The 19,016-nt window shown below is 41.6% G+C and overlaps 1 protein-coding gene across 12 annotated transcripts in view; it reads left to right on the top strand.

The window, feature by feature from the left end:
• Positions 1 to 19,016, top strand: part of SRGAP2 (SLIT-ROBO Rho GTPase activating protein 2) — a 227,820-nt gene that overhangs the window by 107,567 nt on the left and 101,237 nt on the right. For all 12 annotated transcript variants that reach the window (XM_045876931.3, XM_054507924.2, XM_064593903.1 and 9 more), the window contains exon 4: positions 6,927 to 7,089. In XM_045876931.3, coding sequence (XP_045732887.1) covers positions 6,927 to 7,089 — 163 coding nt within the window. The remainder of the gene's footprint in view (positions 1 to 6,926; positions 7,090 to 19,016) is intronic.

The following is a 19,016-nucleotide window of genomic DNA, read 5'->3' as shown; positions in this document are numbered from 1 at the left end:
TGCCTGTCATAAATTGATGGAGACATCTTCGGTTAGGGTCTACGATGGCTCAGATTTGAGAACCCCTCCCAGTTCTCTGACCTAACCTGGGGAGGGCGGGGGACACGTTGGTCCTATAATCATTCAGGAAATAGTTATTAAGATGTCAGACACGATGCCAGTCCAGTTCTCAACTTCAAAGCAGATTCTTCAGCTCTCAGCTCGTGGACATGCCATGATCCCAGGGGTGTGGCTGGGCTCCCTGGAACTAATCCAGAGCCACAAGAAGGCCATTTCCATACAGCACTTCCCCCAAACCTGATTATAGGGGACAATTTAGGCTATTTTGAGGAAGGTGGGTGCACCACTGCTTGAATCCTTTCTAATCATCTGTCTCCGCTCCTGAAGACAATTTGTGGGATGAACTTGCCCCTGAAAATGTGAAAGCTCATTTCTCCATACAAAGAATATACATTTTTGCCTTTGGCCCTTTTCCTGTCTCAGAGCTCTCCTACCCTCATCTCACTGCCGGCAAAGCTGAAGCGGACCTGTGATAAGCCCCTAGAAGTGTGCCTGCCCCCTCCCACCTTGCTGCTGTCTTTGGAAACCTGCCTCCAGCCTGCCACCGAGCTCCTGGGTCACACAACCAGCGGCCACCATTACAGGCAGAATCTTTTTCAAGTCACTTCCCACCTTGGTGATTTTTTTTTTCCTCCCCTCCTTTTTTAAACACCTTCCCCAGCAAATCCCATCCATCCTCTGGCTTATCTGGGTCAGCAAGGGTCTGATTTTATGCATGGCTCTGTCAAACCATAAATCCGCTGCAGCTTTGCCTCTCCATCCAGCCCGTCTGCTTCTGTCAGCATCAGCAAAATGCATAATAGAGAAAATAAGCCAGAAAGGCTAATAACATTCATCTGAATAAAATAATCTCTTTGGCTGCCTCAGTTCATTTCATTTTAATCAAGGTGCCAGGAGGGAATTTAGGCTTAAAAAGCCGAGTCCCTGCTTGTCACTAGTTCCCTGTCCAACTGTCACTAAATGATCCCTTTTATTAAACAGGTACCTTTTTTTTTTTTTTTTTGGTCTTTTTTCTATCCTCTTCATAGTCGGCCACTCAGTAACATATCGAATGTATTTAACTCATTTCAGGTTTTGTCTCTTATCACATATGTGTCTATTTTCGAATGTGAGGAATCGTATTTTTCTTAGATGGATTGATATTTGCCATCCCCGTGGTCGGACTGGCAGGTTTGATAGGAATTCTGAGAAAGAGGGGCTCAGAGGAAGTGGCTGAAGCGTCTTGGGCTCTGGTGATCCGAGTTCCCTTTGGCTTGCTTCCTGTCTCCTTCAGCACACAGTTCCCCGTGTGGAATGCAGGAGTGATTGTTCTGTAGGGGAAGGACAGTGGAAGATTAAATTCTGCTCTCCCGTTGGTATCTCCCTCACGTCTTCCCAGAGACATACAGCTGCTTGGTTAATTGCCGATTGCTGCTGTCTTATCCCTACCATTCTTGGCCAAGGGCTGTGCATTTTCAGCAGGCTGCGCTCTTGGCCTTGACCCAGGGCCTGGTGAGGAGCCTGTTGGAAATTGACGAAAGCTGATCCCAGTTTGTTTGGAAATAAAAATAATAATATTTCTTCACATTTGTTTAGTGCTTTACTGCTGATGTAATTCTTTTGCATTCAGCATCTCATTTTAGCCGCACAACAGCCCCGTAGGTGGGCAGGTGGGGGCCATTGGCCCAAAAGGAAACGTACCTCCGTAGAAGAGTGCAGAAGCTCCAGCCATCCGGTAATGTCAAGCTTGTGTCACGTGTCCCATCTGCAGAGCTGTGAGCACAGCAGTTCTTCGTTAAACGGCACCTTCGGCCAGGAGGCCTTCTGGGATTTTACAGTGAGGTTTTGCAGATCTTTAGGGAGCGAGACGTACACCAACGGGGCGCGTGTCCATCTTACAGGGGAGACAACTGAAACAGAACAGAGGGGATATGGCAAAAAAGGGAAGTGTAATAGGGAGGCCAACATGGACCTTTCTAGAGTTCTCTCTTTACCCGAGATACTGTAGGGAAATCCCTTGGAGCATTTGCTGCCAAGTTTTGTTGAACATCCATAAATAGTCTAAAGTTGAAGGAGAAAAACTGGCCTAATGGATTTGAAGCTAATGATTCAGCTGTGCAGGTTTATCCTTTCGATGCATTTATAATGATAATCTCTTCTGTGGGGGCATAGCCAGCTTGTGACTTTCTGGGCCTCCTTTCTTTTTTTGACTCCAGAGTCATTCCCTCTCAAGTGCAGTATTATGTTTTCTTGATCTGCCTCCTGAAAAAAATGTTAAGTAAGAAAAATACTTCTGGATATTTTGTCTGCTTTTTAGGGATTAGTGTTTGAGGAGGTTTGCAGCTGTTCAGTACATTCCTAAGGGATGCAGACCCTTTTCTTTAAATGCCCAAGTATTACACAACCTGACTCCAGGGGCAGGGAAAGTAAAGAAACTGTACAAACAAATGATAGATGGAAAAGATATAAAGACAAATTTCAATCTCCTAACCAAACGAAGTTCCCTTGGCTCCAGCAGCCCCAAATAAAATAAGGCTGCAAAGCTGTTAAAGCAGGAAACCACTCTAGCAGAACCTTCATATGCTCCCTATGAAATCACGTCTCGTTGACTTGCTTATTTTCCAGCCTGAAGTGTGTTTCATCTTTGTTCGTGTTGGCGGGGAAAAGTGCCGATATGGTATATGTGTATTCCCCTCCTACTACATGCCCTTCACCTCTCCTGCTCCGCCACTGCCCCAAAATAAATAAATGAATTAATTAAAACACCTCAGTTGAAAGGAGGAATATGTCCAAGAAAGCATACAAACTCAAAGAACTAAAAATATTGCCTGAAACACTTCAGTAATAGGAAAAGGGAGTAGGGACCCATACGAGAAGCATACAGCAGAGTTTAATACTATCTTGAAAGGCTTTTTTAAAATAAAAATTGTGCACAGAATCCCCATAAATACAGCAGATCCAAAGCGGTATTTTATTGGTGTAAATCCACTTTTAAAGTGCAAGTTTATGAAGAGTACTCATTACAGGGTCATTCAGTGAGAACAATGAGGCTGTGTTCATGACCCCAAAATACTGAAATTAGGGGGGGTGACTGGGTGGCTCAGTTGGTTAAGCGTTTGCCTTCAGCTAAGGTCATGATCCCAGGGTCCTGGGATCGAGCCCCACATCGGGCTCCCTGCTCAGCGGGGAGCCTGCTTCTCCCTCTCCCACGCCCCCTGCTTGTGTTCCCTCTCTCTGTGTCTCTCTCTGTCAAAGAAAGAAATAAAATCTTTAAAAAAATATATTGAAATTAGGATTATGAATCAGAGTTGCAGTTTTATATCAGTTTCAGCATCCAGGTTATTTCTGGTTCTGATTTGGGTTGCCCAATATCAAGAAAATCCTGATTCACACAGATGGATTATAATTTTGAGATAGTTTTAAATTGGCCTAGGCTCTTGAAAAAGGATATTTTTGTTTTGAAGTTGAATCACTAACATTACCTAGCACCTATTCCCATCCCCCTTCATAAATGTTATTGGGGAAGCACAAAAATATATAATAAGCATATAAAAACAATTGATAATGATGGGATGGTATTGAGCATTCTCACTACCCAACCGTGGTCTACCGTGAACCCAGCCTAGGCCCCTGAACCTTCTGTGGCACGTAATTGAACTTGGCCACTGTGTGTTAAATCATGAGCTCACCTGCACAGCTTTACCTAAGGAGGCACACAGGCTTGAATTAAAAATGAAACCTGTGGGGGCGCCTGGGTGGCTCAGTTGGTTAAGCAACTGCCTTCGGCTCAGGTCATGATCCTGGAGTCCTGGGATCGAGTCCCACATCGGGCTCGCTGCTCGGCGAGGAGCCTGCTTCTCCCTCTGACCCTCCCCCCTCTCATGTACTCTCTCTCATTCTCGCTCTCTCAAATGAATAAATAAATCTTAAAAAAAAAAAAATGAAACCTGTGCAGAGCAACATCCGTTCTAACCAACAGGACATTTTTCAGAAGTTCAGATACACGCAGCGGTTCTTTATTCCAGAGTTCGCACAGAACGAAGCTCGCCTAGCAGCCCATGAGACATTGGGATAGTGTCAACCGCAGGGAATCTGGATCCCTTTCACATTAACTGGAGGTTGCTCATTTGAATGGATGTGTCACAGTTGTTTGAAATTGAAATGTGTTTCTCTGTAATTCTGGAGTTTCTCAGAACACACTTTAAAAACTCCTGCTCACTGAAACCAATAATAGCCGTCCTACCACCTGCTCTAAGGATGGAAGGATATGCGCTAAAAGTGTTACCACTTTAGAACCTCTTCATTTAATTATAAATATATAATTCTGAATATATTTACAAATTTATTAGTTTTAAGGCATAAGGCTTTTTATTTTAAAAGATTTCCACTTCCGTCCATCCTTTTTATTAACTTTTGTTTACTCATCCTTTCTTCTGAGGGTCCCCTTGGGATTTATGCTCTGTATCCTCTTCCATGGTATTCAATTGGTTTTGCTTCTCCTGCCTCCACTTGTGATCTGCGGTGTACATTTGTGGGCTAGCTGGCCCTTTGTTCATACCACTAATGTTCTGCTATATTACAGGTCTTTCTTTCTCTCCCATTCTGCACTGTGATATCAGCACTTTTACAATTAAAAGCCCCTAATACTGTACTTTATTCATTTCAGATATGAACGTTTATACGTTTGTGAAATTGTAGTACCATGTTTATGTGTGTGAAGCACTCTAAGGAAAGACCTAATAGAGACAACCAACTCATGTCCACCCATAAGAAGCAGACCGAGCTGTTGTCAAGTTCAGATTTTGTGAGATCTACTCTTTTAAAAAAGCAAGTGTAATTGCCTGATATATTCCATGCTTACTGAGGACATGGATACTTTGCCACCCAACAAAAATGTAAATTCGGTTATTTAGGATTTGATAACTGAAACTGATTTGGAATGCGTTAGAAAGTTTTCTTGCAGTGAAAACACCAAAGGTCACTGAATGCCTGTACTCAGCTTTGAATTTAGGATTGTTTCCTATTCGCTTTTTTGGGTTTGTTTTTCAGATGCTAAACATTTTGAAGGGAAGGGATTAATTACATGTGTATCTCTCTCTCTCTCGGCTAGTGTGTGTGTGTGTATATATATATTAGTGTGTGTGTGTGTGTGTGTATATATATATATATATATATATATAAATTTGTTTCCATAAAAATCTTTCGATTTCCCTAGAACAGTAAGAGGACATAATGTTGCCGAAGTGGTCCAAACAGAGGTATTAGGTATTCTGACTGCAAAGGGGTGTGATGCCTGGGGCAGAGGTGGGGGTGGGGGCAGATAGAGAACAGTTTCAGTTTGGACTCTAGCATTCATTGGATTGAAGTAGCTTCTTAGTGCTGGTTAGACAGATATTTGATATAATAGTCTGGGGTGTTCTGAAGCCAGAGGAGGTGTGGCGTGATTAGTTGGTAATTGTTACCTTATTACAGAATTGGAAAAGCCCCTTCTAAAGTTGAATTCCCTGCTCTACAAATCACAGCCGCCGACAGCCTCCGGCTCTGAATGCAGGCAGTGTGACTCAAGAACCGAGCCACTGTCCACTCTCTTTGCATTAAGAGTCTGACTGTAGGGAGGGAAGAGGGGGAAGAGAAGTGAACAGGTAGTGATTCTTCCCAATGATTAAGACCCTTCTCTACACTTATAAGGCTTGGTTTTGCATTTTAGCATTGCTACCTTTTAGCTATGTGACCTTGAACAAGATCTTTAACTTTTCTCAGTCAACTTCCCACATCTGCTGAATGTGGTTAATTAATAATACGCCCTTCCTCAGGCTGTCGTAGGGTTCAAGTTAAACAACGTGAGTATAGGGCCCAGCTATGTGCCAAGTGCACAGTAAGCCCTTGATAAATAGTACAACAAACAACCCCTACTTTCGGTTTCTCTTTTTAAAGAAATCCAGCTTGCAGAAGTAGAATTTTTTCTGTTGCTTAAACCAGGGCTGCGAACTGAGTAGATAATCAATCTAGTCTTTTGGATCACAGTGTTTTCATTAGAAATAAGCACCTAGGTTTGGCATTTCACTGCTCCACCCAGGCTGTAGAAGTTTTAGGAATACATGTGTTTGGGTATGGTTTGTGCTCTTGGTTGTATGGGGCATGACATAATGGCTCAACCAATGAACTGAAAATCTCCTTAGATGTTTTCTGTGGGCCTGAAGAGGTTTTAGGGCCTTTTTTTTTTTTCATGGCAAGGGCCTTGAAGGTTGTTGTCTTCACTGAATCCTAATATGAATACTGGGTGGGGATGTGGTCTGTAGTGCTCTCGTGATTTTTGTCTCTAGACCTCTAAGTTTTGTCTCCAACCCTAGACACAAACCAAATGTCTTAGTGGCTAAGGCTATGGACTTTGGAGTCAGCCTAGACCTGTCCTAGTCAGGTGACACAGAGCTGTGTGGTTCTAGTCCCTGACTCCTTCTTACGGTCTCTATGACTTCTTACTAGCTGTGGGCAAGTGACAACTTCCCTGAGTTTCAATTTTCTAATTAGTAAAATGGGGATAACGTTGTTCTTTCCTTACAGGGAAATGATGAAACTTAATGCGATAGTGCATATAAAACATTTACTAAGTTCCTAGAATGTAATAGATGCTCAACAGATAATCCTGCTTCTCTTTCTTCTCTTACCCTCTTCCTCTCTCATCCCTCTTCTTCTCTTCTCATTATTCTTGTTTTCTCCACTGAGTTTTTAGATAGAGAAAACTAGAGGTGCAGGCTTCAGGAAAGGTATCTATTTCTGGCTTGGCTTTGATCACTGTGATTTTATGACATGGATTGTGTTCTTAGCTGTTGGCCCTGGCTACTCACTGACACTGATTTTTTTTTTTTTTTCTTGCTGTTTCTCTGCAGGAAGGATCAGAATGTTCTCTCTCCAGTCAACTGCTGGAATCTCCTCTTAAACCAGGTGAAGCGGGAGAGCAGGGACCACACCACCCTGAGTGACATCTACCTGAATAATATCATTCCTCGATTTGTTCAAGTCAGTGAGGACTCAGGAAGACTCTTTAAAAAGGTATATAGCTATTTCTAGGCACAGGGATACTTGGGTGGAGCAATAATACCATCTTGTGAATAAGAGAAAGACTATTGTATTGGCCTAGTTAAAAGGCTTTCCATTGGTCATTCCCTACCACGATCTTGTGGAGAAAAAATACTGAATTGTCATTCTTTTCTTCCTTTCTGAGTTGAATTAATAGTAGCCCTGGGAGAGTAACCATTTGCAAGGTACAACCCCACCACTGGCAACATAATTCATAATCTGCATGTTTTAGTTACGACAGTGTTTGCTTGATTTCCTTGAGTGATTTGTGAAGCTGTTGAGATTTGGGGACCTTCAGTGTCATTTCAGGTTTTCCTCTTGTAGTTCATGTATGTTTATGATTTAGTTTAGTTTTCTTTCTAAGCGCTCATCTTGGCCAGGGTGAACTCATGAATTTGGTTCTTATCATGACATATCTTGGTCTTTGGGTCCCTGAATGCTTTCTGAAGCTCAATTGTTTGTCACAATTCCTTGGATGTAAGTTGAAAAATCTGACCGAGGAAAAACTCTAAATTGTGGTAATCTTAAGAAACTTATGTAAAATTGACCTTACCTGTCAGTGGTGGAAATAGTCTCTTGGAAACTAAGGAACCTCTTTTCTAAGCTCTCTCAACCTGAGCTCTCGGTGGAGTCACTGATTCATGACTTTTGGTTACAAATGGTGGCAAAAGACCCAACCGTTGTACGTAATGGACCATGTCTAACATTCAAGCTCTGGTATCCCCAGAAGACCTTTCAGAAGGCGAATAATCTTCCTACAAGTTCTAGGTATAAAGAGGGTATATAGGGCTATTTCATTGGTTTCATATATAGGAAATTCATTGGTTTTCATTTGACAAAATCCAGGGGTAAAATCTGAGGCTGGGAGAGAAAGGACTTCAGTAAACAGGACTGTGGTCAATAGTAGCCAGTTTGCCAATTCTTAACATGGGAAGTTTTCCAGATTTCAGTAGGTCTGGAGTTAGAACGCAGTTTCTTCTGTTTATACCAGCATGAAAAAAAGAACTGATTTAGAATATTCCATCTACATAACGCATCTGTGTAGGGGCTTTTCCTGTGTCTTAGAGACAGGATATGAAGAGTAAAAAGCATCTGACAATGAAAAAAAAGAAGAGAAAAAGAGCTCCTCCCGGAGTTCACCAACTATTTTTAGTGGCCTGGCTGCGCTGTGGTTGGGGCCATACTTCATTTAGGGGTAAAGGTACTTTTCACCATTTCCTCATGGTTTCTAGCATCTGTTCTAGCTTCCTTGTCATTCGTCTGAATTGTTCTGCAATCCTTGGTGGTGTATGGATGTGGCTAAAATGAACGACTGTAGTTAATACTGTACTGAATACTGGAAATACGCTAGAGAGTAGGTTTCCCATGCTCTTTTCACACACACACACACACACACACAGAGGTAACCGTGTGAGGTGGTCTGTTAATTGGCTTGACTGTAGTAATCCTTTCACTATGTATACATCTGTATCAAATCATAATGTCTTACTCCTTAAATATATAGCTTTTATTAGAAAAAAAAATTAAACCTATTTAGGTAGAACCTTGACAGTAATCAGATGCCACTTCAGCTCTTCTGTGTGACCTTGACAGCCACTTAGATTATCTCTAGAAGGACAGGGGCTGACTGATCATTTCCTCCTTCATTTTCTCTGTTCATCTGGGAAAAAAACTTCTGTGAGGGATATTCAGCTATCTGGACTTCAGCCAAGCTCTCAGCTACCTTTTTTCCCAGCTTTAGAAGGTTAGAGAAGAGCCATGCTCAGGAGTGTTACGACCCTTCCAGATCAGAGATGTATATGCTGAAGGCAGCTGCTTATCAAAGCCACGGATGCTTCTGGTTCCTCAAGTACTACTCACATTTCACCAAGAGCCCAAGTGCATGGCTCAGGGCTCTTTACCCTCCGGAAAGAAAATCTGCCCGTGAATGATATTCCTAGCCATGGTCTCAGAGTTGATCTCCGTAAACTGTGCATTGCTTTGCTGGGGGTGTAGGGAAGAATTTCTCATTCCTCACAGGACTTTTTATATATTACATTTTATTGAAGAAAGGGGCACATTTATTGAAGAATGGGGCCTATAGCTGCATGCATTTTTACAAACTGAACACACCTGGTAACTAGTGCCCAGATCAAGAAACATGATTTCAGTACCCTAGAAACTCCGCTCATGCTTCCTCCCAGTCCTCAGGGGGTTGGGAGGGGTGGTCCCAACCCCCAAGGATAACAACTATCCTGACTTTTAACAGCAGAGATTAGTTTTACTTAGTTTCATACTTTATATAAATAGAATCATACAGTATATACTCTTTTGTGTCTGGTTTCTGTCACTCAACATATGTTTGTGAGATTTATTCATATTGTTTTATATGGTTGCAGCTCTTGATCTGCAGGACTTTCTCTTGATCTTTATAACTTTTCATCAGTTAAATTATAGTTATTATTAGAGATATGCATAGGATTGCTGAATCACCAATGTTTACTATCCCACTGCATGAATAATCTCTTTTCTCTCTCCCCTGGGGTCCATTGTAGGCAGAGCATTCTAAGGTAGAGGCTGGCTTGGCTGATCACAAGAGTAAATTAATTCTGTTTTGGCTGGGTGAGAGCCTCTCTGCTTTCTAGTAATGGGCACAGAAGCATTCTGTCTCCGTAACTTAATTTTTTATTCCCTTTTGTTTAAAGTGTGTTGCACTTGAAGAATTAGAAATCCCACTGGTTAAGATACAGTAATCAGATAAGAGAGCTAAGGAATGAACCCGGCCACACTGTCAGTTAAATGAAGCTTCCCAGGGCTTGCTTGCTCTATCAGAGCAGAGGTCTCTTCCAAGTAACCCTTTCTCTTGGGCTCAACTCTGCTAGCAACTCCGAAACCTTAGACAATTACTTCTTTCTGTGCCTTAGTTCCCTAAAGTTAAAAAAAAAAAAAGTGTTTGGCCTATGTGATCTTCACACTGCCTTCAAAATCTAATACAGTATAATTCTATGATGAATTCTGTGATGCCCAATATAGGGTATCCTGTGTTGGGGGCTTCATTCTGGTTGTTGGGTGACCTTTGTTAAATTGTGATAAGGAAACTGAAGCCCTCATGATACAGACAAATAAAAGTGGGTGTGGGTATGGAGAGGGGGCTAGCTTAGGCAGTTAAAGACCAAATTTTTTGAGGAATGAAGCAGTGTTTCAGATTCTCTTATCTATAATGGCCAGCAACCAAGAGATGCCAAACAGGAATCCAAGTGTATAAAATAGAAACAACCTATAAATTCGGTTCCAGCAGCAACAGGGAAATCCACATTTCTCTGGAGACACAGGCTTTAGGAAAGATACCTTTATTTCTGGTTCGGCTATGGACACCTGTGAAAATTCACCTGAGTTTTATGTGAATTTGGGTCTATTTCTCACCAGCAAAAGTCATGGGTTTTCCTCCTTTTTTTATTCTTTTTAAAAAAACTCTGTAAAACTTAATGATTCACTAGCAAAGGTTATGATAACAAAACCCACATCTTTTGAACCCTTATGTGCTAGGTACAGGATTAAACACTTTATATGCTTAATCTTTACAATAATTCCCTGAAGTAGTTGCTATTAATAGCCCTATTTTATGAAGGAGGAAACTGAAACTTAGGGAGATTAATCAAAAAATGAGGTGAGGCTAGTATTTAAATCCATTCATCTCACTCTAGAACTTGAGGTTTCCTCCTACATGCTGTGTTAGGACTCGGGGTATGGTGTGCAGAGTAGAGGGTGTTCTGTATTTTCCTACTCTTTTTGTTGAACCCAGATATTTCACTTAGTTACAGAATTAACCTAACCTTTTCTCTTGCACACAAGCCTTCAAAAGGTTTGGAGGTGTTAAACATCAACATTGGGTTGTTTCTCCTACCTGATGTCTGGGCAAGCATTTGGAAGCTGACAGTGAAATAGGACAGCAAGTTTTTCTCTCCAGGGGCAGGATCGCTAGTAAGAGGGAAACAAAGACTCATTAAATGTGAGAACTGGCCAAAAATCTGGCTCACAGCTAACTCAGCTAATTTGGGGATGTCAGGGTGGCTGCACAATTGGCCCCTCTGTACTACTGAACCCCCTTAAGGGATGCTCCTTGCTGGCCCTCTGGTTTGTGGTTACGTCTCCTGGGACATATTTTACATTTTGCATGAAGCCCGGTGGAGATTCCTTTAGCTAAATATAACATCTAGAGAAAGTAGCCTCCTGTTCACAGCTTAGAAAAAGACCCACTTTGTCTAGGACTCCAGGGGAAATGGAGCTCATTTGGTGCTCCTGACATCTCCTTTCGTGTAATGAAAGCTCAGTCTGTCTAACCCCTATTGGAACCAAGGTTTAGGCAAATATTATTGCTGCCACCTTCATTTGTTTAATGTGGTGCCTTCAAAATCAGGAGCCAAACACTACCAAGTTTGACTTCCAGCTCCACATCGTCTCTGTGAGAGACGTGTTCTAAAGAATCCCACCAAGAATAGAAATCATTTTTCCCACTTTTTCATTTAAACCAAGTAAACTTGGGTGTGCTTTTCCCACAGGGGAGAGGACAATCCTGTTCTCCCTTCTTCCTTTCACTTAGCTGGAACACACCGAAAGTACCTCGGACTTTGCTTTTCAGCTCACTGTTTCTAGCCCTTAGTTGTGCATTAGCCTTGGAAGCTCATTGTTTCTAGCCCTTAGTTGTGCATTAGCCTTGGAAGCCAGTCAATTCAGAAAGTCCCAAGACTCTCAGTTGCATCCTTTTTTGTTTGTTTTTTACAGTATTCCAGCTGACTGTACTTTTGTTTTGCGTTTGGTACCCTAAGTTTCCATGGTAGAAAGGTTAAATTGAGCAAGTTGGGTCAGATTCCTGGTAGACCAGTAGTTCAGTAGTTCTCAGTTTTGCCTGTGTGTGAGTCACTGTGGGAGTTTAAAAAAAAAAAAAAAATCTTTGTGATTTGTAAGACAGATTTCTTGGGATGTAAAAAGCATGAACAATAAAAGAAAAAAGATAAACTGGACATCATCAATTCTTGGACTTTGCTCTTGCAAAGACATTGTTAAGAAAATGAAAGACAAATCACAGACTGTGAGAATATATTTGTGATATACATAACTCAATAATCAGAAGACAAACTACCCAAATTTTTAAAAATAGGCAAAAGATTTTAATAAACACTTCACTAAGAAGATATATAAATGGCCAATAAGCACATGAAAAGATGTTCAATATCATTAATCATTAGGAAAATGCAAATTAAAGCAATAAGGAATGTGCTACATACTCACTAGAATGATTAAAATTAAAAAGACTGAGAACAACAAGTGTTAGTTAGGATGGATGGAATTCTCATATGTTGCTGGTGAGAATGTAGAATGGTACAACCACTTTGGAAAATAGTTTCACAGTTTCTAATAAAGCTAAGTATGTACCTACCATATGACCCAGCAATTCCACTGGTAGGTATTTACCCCAGAGATATAAAAGTATATATCTACACAAAGACTTGTATCTGATTATTCATAATAGCTTTCGTTGTAGGCTGAGTAATGGTCTCCCCAAAGATGTCCATGTCCTAATACCTGGAACCCATGAACTTACCTTATCCTTACAAAGACTTTGCACACATGGTGAATTTGTGGATCTTGTAATGAGGATATTATGCTTCATTATCTAAGTGGGCCCTAATGCAGTCATGAGTGTCCTTATTAGAGGGAAGTAGAGGGAAGTTGCAGACAAAAGAGAAGAAGGCTACGTGATGGAAGTAGAGGAAAGCAGAGTCACAGAAAGAAGATGCTAGGCCACTGGCTTTGAGGATGGAGGAAGAGGCCATGAGCCAAGGAATGCAGCTCTAGAAGCTGGAAAAGGCAAGGAAACGGATTCTGCCCGAGAGCCTCCAGTGGGAATGCAGCCCTGTTAGTTTTGTCCCCGTGAAATTGATTTTGGACTCTGACCTCCAGAACTATAAGAGAATAGAAATTAAAAATAGAACTACTGTATGATCCAGCAGTTCCACTTCTGAGTGTTTATCCAAAGAAAGCAAAAACACTAATTCCAAAAGATAGTTGCATCCCTATGTTTATTGCAGCATTATTTGCAGTAGCCAAGATATGGAAGTCACATAAGTGTCCATCATTGGATGAGTGGATAAAGAAATTATAGTGTATAGGGGCGCCTGGGTGGCTCAGTCTGTTAAGAGTCTGCCTTCAGCTCAGGTCATGATCCCAGGGTCCTGGGATCGAGCCCCACGTCGGGCTCCCTGCTCAGCTGAGAGCCTGCTTCTCCCTCTCCCTCTGCTGCTCCCCCTGCTTGTGCTCTCTCTCTCTCTCTCCCTGTCAAATAAATAAAATCTTTAAAAAAAAAAAAAAGAAATTATAGTGTATATATAGTGGATTATGATTCAGGCATAAAAAAGAATGAGATCCTGCCATTTGCAACAACATGATGGACCTCGAGGCCATTATGCTAAGTGAAATAAGACAGAGAAAGACAAATGCCATGTGATCTTTCTTATACGTAGAATCAACAAAAACAAAAAACCCAAAGCTTATAGATACAGAGAACAAATTGGTGGTTGCAAGAGGCAGGGGGATGGGGGTGGGAGAAATGGGTGAAGTGTTGTTTTGTTTGTTTGGTTGGTTTAAATAAATTGAATACAAATTAAAAATTTTTTTAAAGATTTTATTTTATTTTAGAGAGAGAGAGCAAGCAGGGGGAGGAGCAGAGGGGGAGAGGGAGGGAGGGGGAAAGAATCCCAAGCAGACTCCACACTGAGAATGGAGCCTGATACGGAGCTTCCTCTCAACGACCTTGAGATCATGACCTGAGCTGAAACCAAGAGTCTGACGCTTAACCCACTGAGGCATCCAGGCGCCCGCAAATAAAAAAAAAAATTTAAGAGAATAAATGCATGTTGCTTTAAGTCACCAACTTTGTAGTAATTTGTTATAACTGCCTTAGGAGACTCATATTATATTCGTAATAGTCAAAACTGGAAACAACTCAAATATCCATCAACAGATGAATGGGAAAACATTGTGATATATCCATACATGAATACTACTCAGCAATAAAAAGGAACAAAATGCTGATAAATGCAATAATGTAGACGAACTCCAAAAACATTATATTGATTAAAAGAAGCCAGACACAATGAATACATTCTGTATGATTCCATTTATATGAAATTTTTTTTAAAGATTTTTATTTATTTATTGAGAGAGAGAATGATAGAGAAAGAGCATAAGAGGGAGGAGGGTCAGAGGGAGAAGCAGACCCCCTGCTGAGCAGGGAGCCCAATGTGGGACTCGATCCTGGGACTCCAGGGTCATGACCTGAGTGGAAGGCAGTCGCTTAACCAACTGAGCCACCCAGGCGCCCCCCATTTATATGAAATTTTAGAAAAGATAGCTCTAATCTATAGTGATAGAAAGCAAATCAGTGATTACCTTGGGGCCAGGGTGGGATGAGGGGTTGACTGCAAAGGGACACAAGGGAACCTGAGGGATTATGGAAATGTCATACAATCTTAATTATGGTCATGGTTACATGAGTGTGTGCATTTGTCAAAACTTGTACACTTAAAATGTATACATACATTTTATTGTATGTAAAGTATGTCTCAATAAAGTTGATTTAAAAAATAATTTTAAAAATAGCACCCCAGGGCAATTGAATCAGTCTCTGGGATAGAGTCTAGGTGATTCTTGCATATAGCCAGGGTTGAGAACCATTCTTGTAGGCATTCTGGTTTCTGTCTTGGGGAAACCCAAAAACACAGAGGACATCTGAATCCATAAGATCCTGTCTATGCCCCTGCAACAATGTTGAGACATCTAGGCTGGTTTATCTAGGCAACCAATTGTGGCTTCCCTACTTTATTCTTGGAGGGTGACAAAGGGTAAATCTGGATTCAGATAAGTAAGTCACATTGCAGAAAGTGGGAGATACAGGAAGGGTGCTGAGGAAGAAATGTAATAGGGCACAATGAATTCTTTTCTCTAGGGTCTTCGGACGTCCTTTCCCATTGGTTGATCAGTTACAAGAGACTTGTCATGACCACTCAGGTTTCAACCCAACGAAATGGGTCTGGCGGTAAAAGGATAAAGGGGGTTCGAAACTAAAAGCAGTGCATGTTACCTACCTACCTGTTTATCCCCAGTAGATAGGGACAGGATTTCCTAGAGTCTTTGAGTCCAGTTGCTTCACATATATGAAAAGACTGGATATTGTAAGGAGGTACGTTCTGCCGTGGTGTTGTCATGATAAGTAAAGGAGAAGTGATCCACAATGCCAGTATAATCGAATGTCCCTGGTGGGTAGTGTAGATTGAATGAATGGAGAAAGAATGGACTTCCAATGGTTGTGTTCTGCCCTTCTGAGAAAGAGTTTAACCTGGAGACATCTTGGGGAGAAGGAGTAGCTGACTGATTTACCCTGCCCTCTCTTCCCCGGTCCACCCTACACCTCCTTCCAGTGGAACTCAGTGTCTGCAATTGATTGGATTTCCTCCATGTTATAACATGATCATGAACAACGTGGTGATCAGCTTTATAGATAACTATTCCCATTGCCCAGTTTGTCTTGATGGCAGCAAAAATCTGTTCTGATTAATTGAGCTTTATTCTCTCGTATCTGATGAAGGGATCCTCTTTGGAGAAAAGAATAGGATGGGAAGTTGAACTTATTTGAGTAGGGGATGGAAGGCTGCCAGCTACTTCAAAGGTATCTCTGCTGATAAGGGGCGTCAGGTTTGCTGCCAAAGCCAACACGGAGGGGAGCTTTGCAGCTGGTGCCGTTGGTGCTGTTTTAGCTTTGGTTTCTGTGACACTTAGGTCAGCAGCATCTGTGTGCTCTTCCTTGGGGCTTCTCTCTGGGTGGTCTAGGCTTTTTTGGACTTGGGAAGATTCAGCTCAGAGGGAGTGTGTGCCCCCAAAGATGCCCGCACTCTTTTCCTTCAGTTCGTTTATATGTTTGCCTTTTTGGTGTCTCCGTTCTCAACTGTCTATCTGCCTTTTCTGAAAGAGCCCAAGGTGTTGTAGGTAGAACATTCAAAGGTGTAATGGTACTGCTGTCTTTGTAAGTCAACGAATGGTTAGGAGACTGCGTCGCAACAACTGCAAAATGGGGAGGGTGAGAAAGAGAGTGCGGTAGATAGAAACAAGTGTCCAAATGCAGCCTGTGTCTGAATACGACTCCAAACTGGGAAAGCGCACAGTCAATAAGTATTTTAGCGAAGACTATAAACACAGCACGGTGCAGGCTAAAAAGAGCTTAAAATGAAATTGATGGGGAAGGTTTATCCCCAGGGAGTGTAGGGCTTCTCTGGCCACTCTTCAGAGGGCTTAGATCTCCCCAAACTTTCCTTGGGATGATGATAATAAGACCAATAATGACATGCTTATATAAAAATGCCTGCTATCACTATTATACACTGTAGTAGGCCCTAAATGTGTATTTTTCCTAATCCTTTTGTATATTTTGCAAGGGTTTTTTTTTTCCGTTGACTTTTTACGGAAGTTTAAAATACTTAGAAGAGTGCACATATTGTAAAGTGCTCAATGAATTTTTATAAGCTGAAAGTAACTATGTAATTAGCACCCAGATTAAAAAAAAGAATGTTACCAGTATCCCAGGAGCCCCCCTCTTGTCCCCTTCCATTCATGTCCCCCTGAAAAGTAGTTACTATCCTGACTTCTTCTAATGAACAGGCCATATGTTTCCCTAATTATCTTAAAAATGTCCTTGAAACTGGTTTGTCCAAGCCAGTATCTAATGCACACTCATTTTATGTCCCTTAAGTCTCCTTTAATTTAGCACTGTTCCTTTTCCAGGGACACTGATTTGTTGAATAGACCAGGCCAGTTGTCCTGCAGCTTGCCCCACCTTCTAGATTTGTCCGGTTGCTTCCTTGTGTTGTTGCTTAACTTCTTGCTGTATCTTGTCTTTCCTATTAATTGGCGGTTGGTTCCATTGGCCAGATCTATTCAAGTTATACATTTTTGACTAGGATGCATAATTGGCAATGTTGGGGTACTTCATGTTATATCACGTTAGGAGTTATATAGTCTCTGGTTAGCCTGCTGATAGTGATGCCAACATTGACCCCTCAGATTAGGGTGGTAACAGTTTGAACCTTCCATTTTACAGTTAGATTTCTTTCCTTACATGATAAAAAGGCCATTGTATGGTGTTATATGTGATGCCATTGTACAATGTCGTACATTGTACAAATGTCGGGTGTTAATTCAGTCATTCATCTGAGGGCTTTAACATCAATGATAATTCCAGCCAAGTTACTTTAATATCATCTCTGTACCTCTTACGCTTTACTGCAAGATGCCTCTCAGAAAAGGAGAGGATTATTAATACAACTCATCAGGCACCATGCAAATAGACAGTAGTTTATAAAAACTTCCTACTCCCAGGAGAAATCCCACCAATGGCGTAGAAGCTGACTAGGTACCATTTTTTTTATTGTAAGAGTCACAGCAATAATAAAAATAATAATAATTATAACTAATACTAAATGAGTGCTCACTGTGCCCAGGGACTATGCTAAGTACTTCATAGGTATTAACCTATTTAATCATCACAACAACCCTTCAAGATGGTTTCATCATCTCCAGTTATAGGTAAGCACATTGGCAGAGGGGCTAAGCAGTCGACTCCAGGTTATGGGACTGGTTAGGGAAAGAATTGGGATTCATGTGTAGGCAGCCTGCTTCCCCTGAATCATCTCTTCCCATCACCATGCTCTGCCGCCTCACTGGTAGCAAGGTGGCAGTGATTATGTTGGTCAGCTGCAGGGCCAGCGTTTTTGCAAGGAATTAAGGGCTCATGCATTCTGCAGTCGTGCACTTAGATGCTTCTGCCAGGCCAGACTTCCCATTGTGCTTTTCTGCTTCTGCTTCTTGCCCAGCTTGTCCAGAGAGAGAAGCATCTTTGATTTCAGCCTCCTTTCTTGCAGGACTGGCTTCTTTTGAAGGCTTCCTTTCCTATTTATCTCTGTTAAGAATTTTCCTTTGAGTTTCTCCCTGCTTGTCTGAGCATGATTTTTGTGTAAAATGGGAAGAAAAATAAATTCTCCTTCTCTTGAGATAGCATCTTTAGTTTTTCCATTCTCATTTTCTTCTTTAGGTACAGTAGTGGATTTTATTCTGATCTCTTGGTTGTTTTATCCGATCCTACCTTTCTTTGCTTTTAAGCCTAGCTCTTAGGGTCCCCCCCTTCTTTTACCCTGTGCTCCAGAAATCATTTGGGTCTGTATCCAGCTTTTCATAATATATACTCAATATGAAACTTCCAGTTACAGGTTAGTTTTAATTGTCTGCACAAATTCTTGTCTTTAAGAGACCATAGGAACCTGGGAGCATCCCTCCTCATGGTCTCAAGAGCTCTCAGAATCATCTTCTTGTTGAGCTAAGAAGTTATTGTTAAGGCCTAAGGACAGGACTGTGAAGTAACAACAAAAATAACAATTTTTATTTTATGTTTCTTTTGATTTTGAAGCAGACAAAAAACCCTGTAGCTTAGTTTTCTTTTTCTTTTTTTTTTTTTTTAAGTTTTTATTTATTTATTTGACAGAGACAGAGACAGCGAGAGCTGGAACACAAGCAGGGGGAGTGCGAGAGGGAGAAGCAGGCTTCCCGCTGAGCAGGGAGCCTGATGCGGGGCTCGATCCCAGGACTCTGGGATCGTGACCTGAGCCGAAGGCAGCCACCTAACGACTGAGCCACCCAGGCACCCGATTTTTTTTTTTTTTTTACAAGACTTTATTTTTTTAGAGAGAGAGCGCAGGGGGGAGGGGCAAAGGGAAAGGGAGAGAGAGAATCTCAAGCAGACTCCCTGCTGCGCACAGAGCCTGGTATAGGGCTCGGTCTCATGACCTGAGATGAAATCAAGAGTCCAACACTTAACT

Source organism: Mirounga angustirostris, unplaced genomic scaffold, assembly GCF_029215605.1.
Source record: "Mirounga angustirostris isolate CCGP_5_RB_7025 unplaced genomic scaffold, mMirAng1.0.hap1 SCAF_6, whole genome shotgun sequence".
Classification (NCBI taxonomy): domain Eukaryota; kingdom Metazoa; phylum Chordata; class Mammalia; order Carnivora; family Phocidae; genus Mirounga; species Mirounga angustirostris.
Note: the sequence above shows the minus strand (reverse complement) of the source record. Positions and strands in the feature narration are given on the sequence as shown.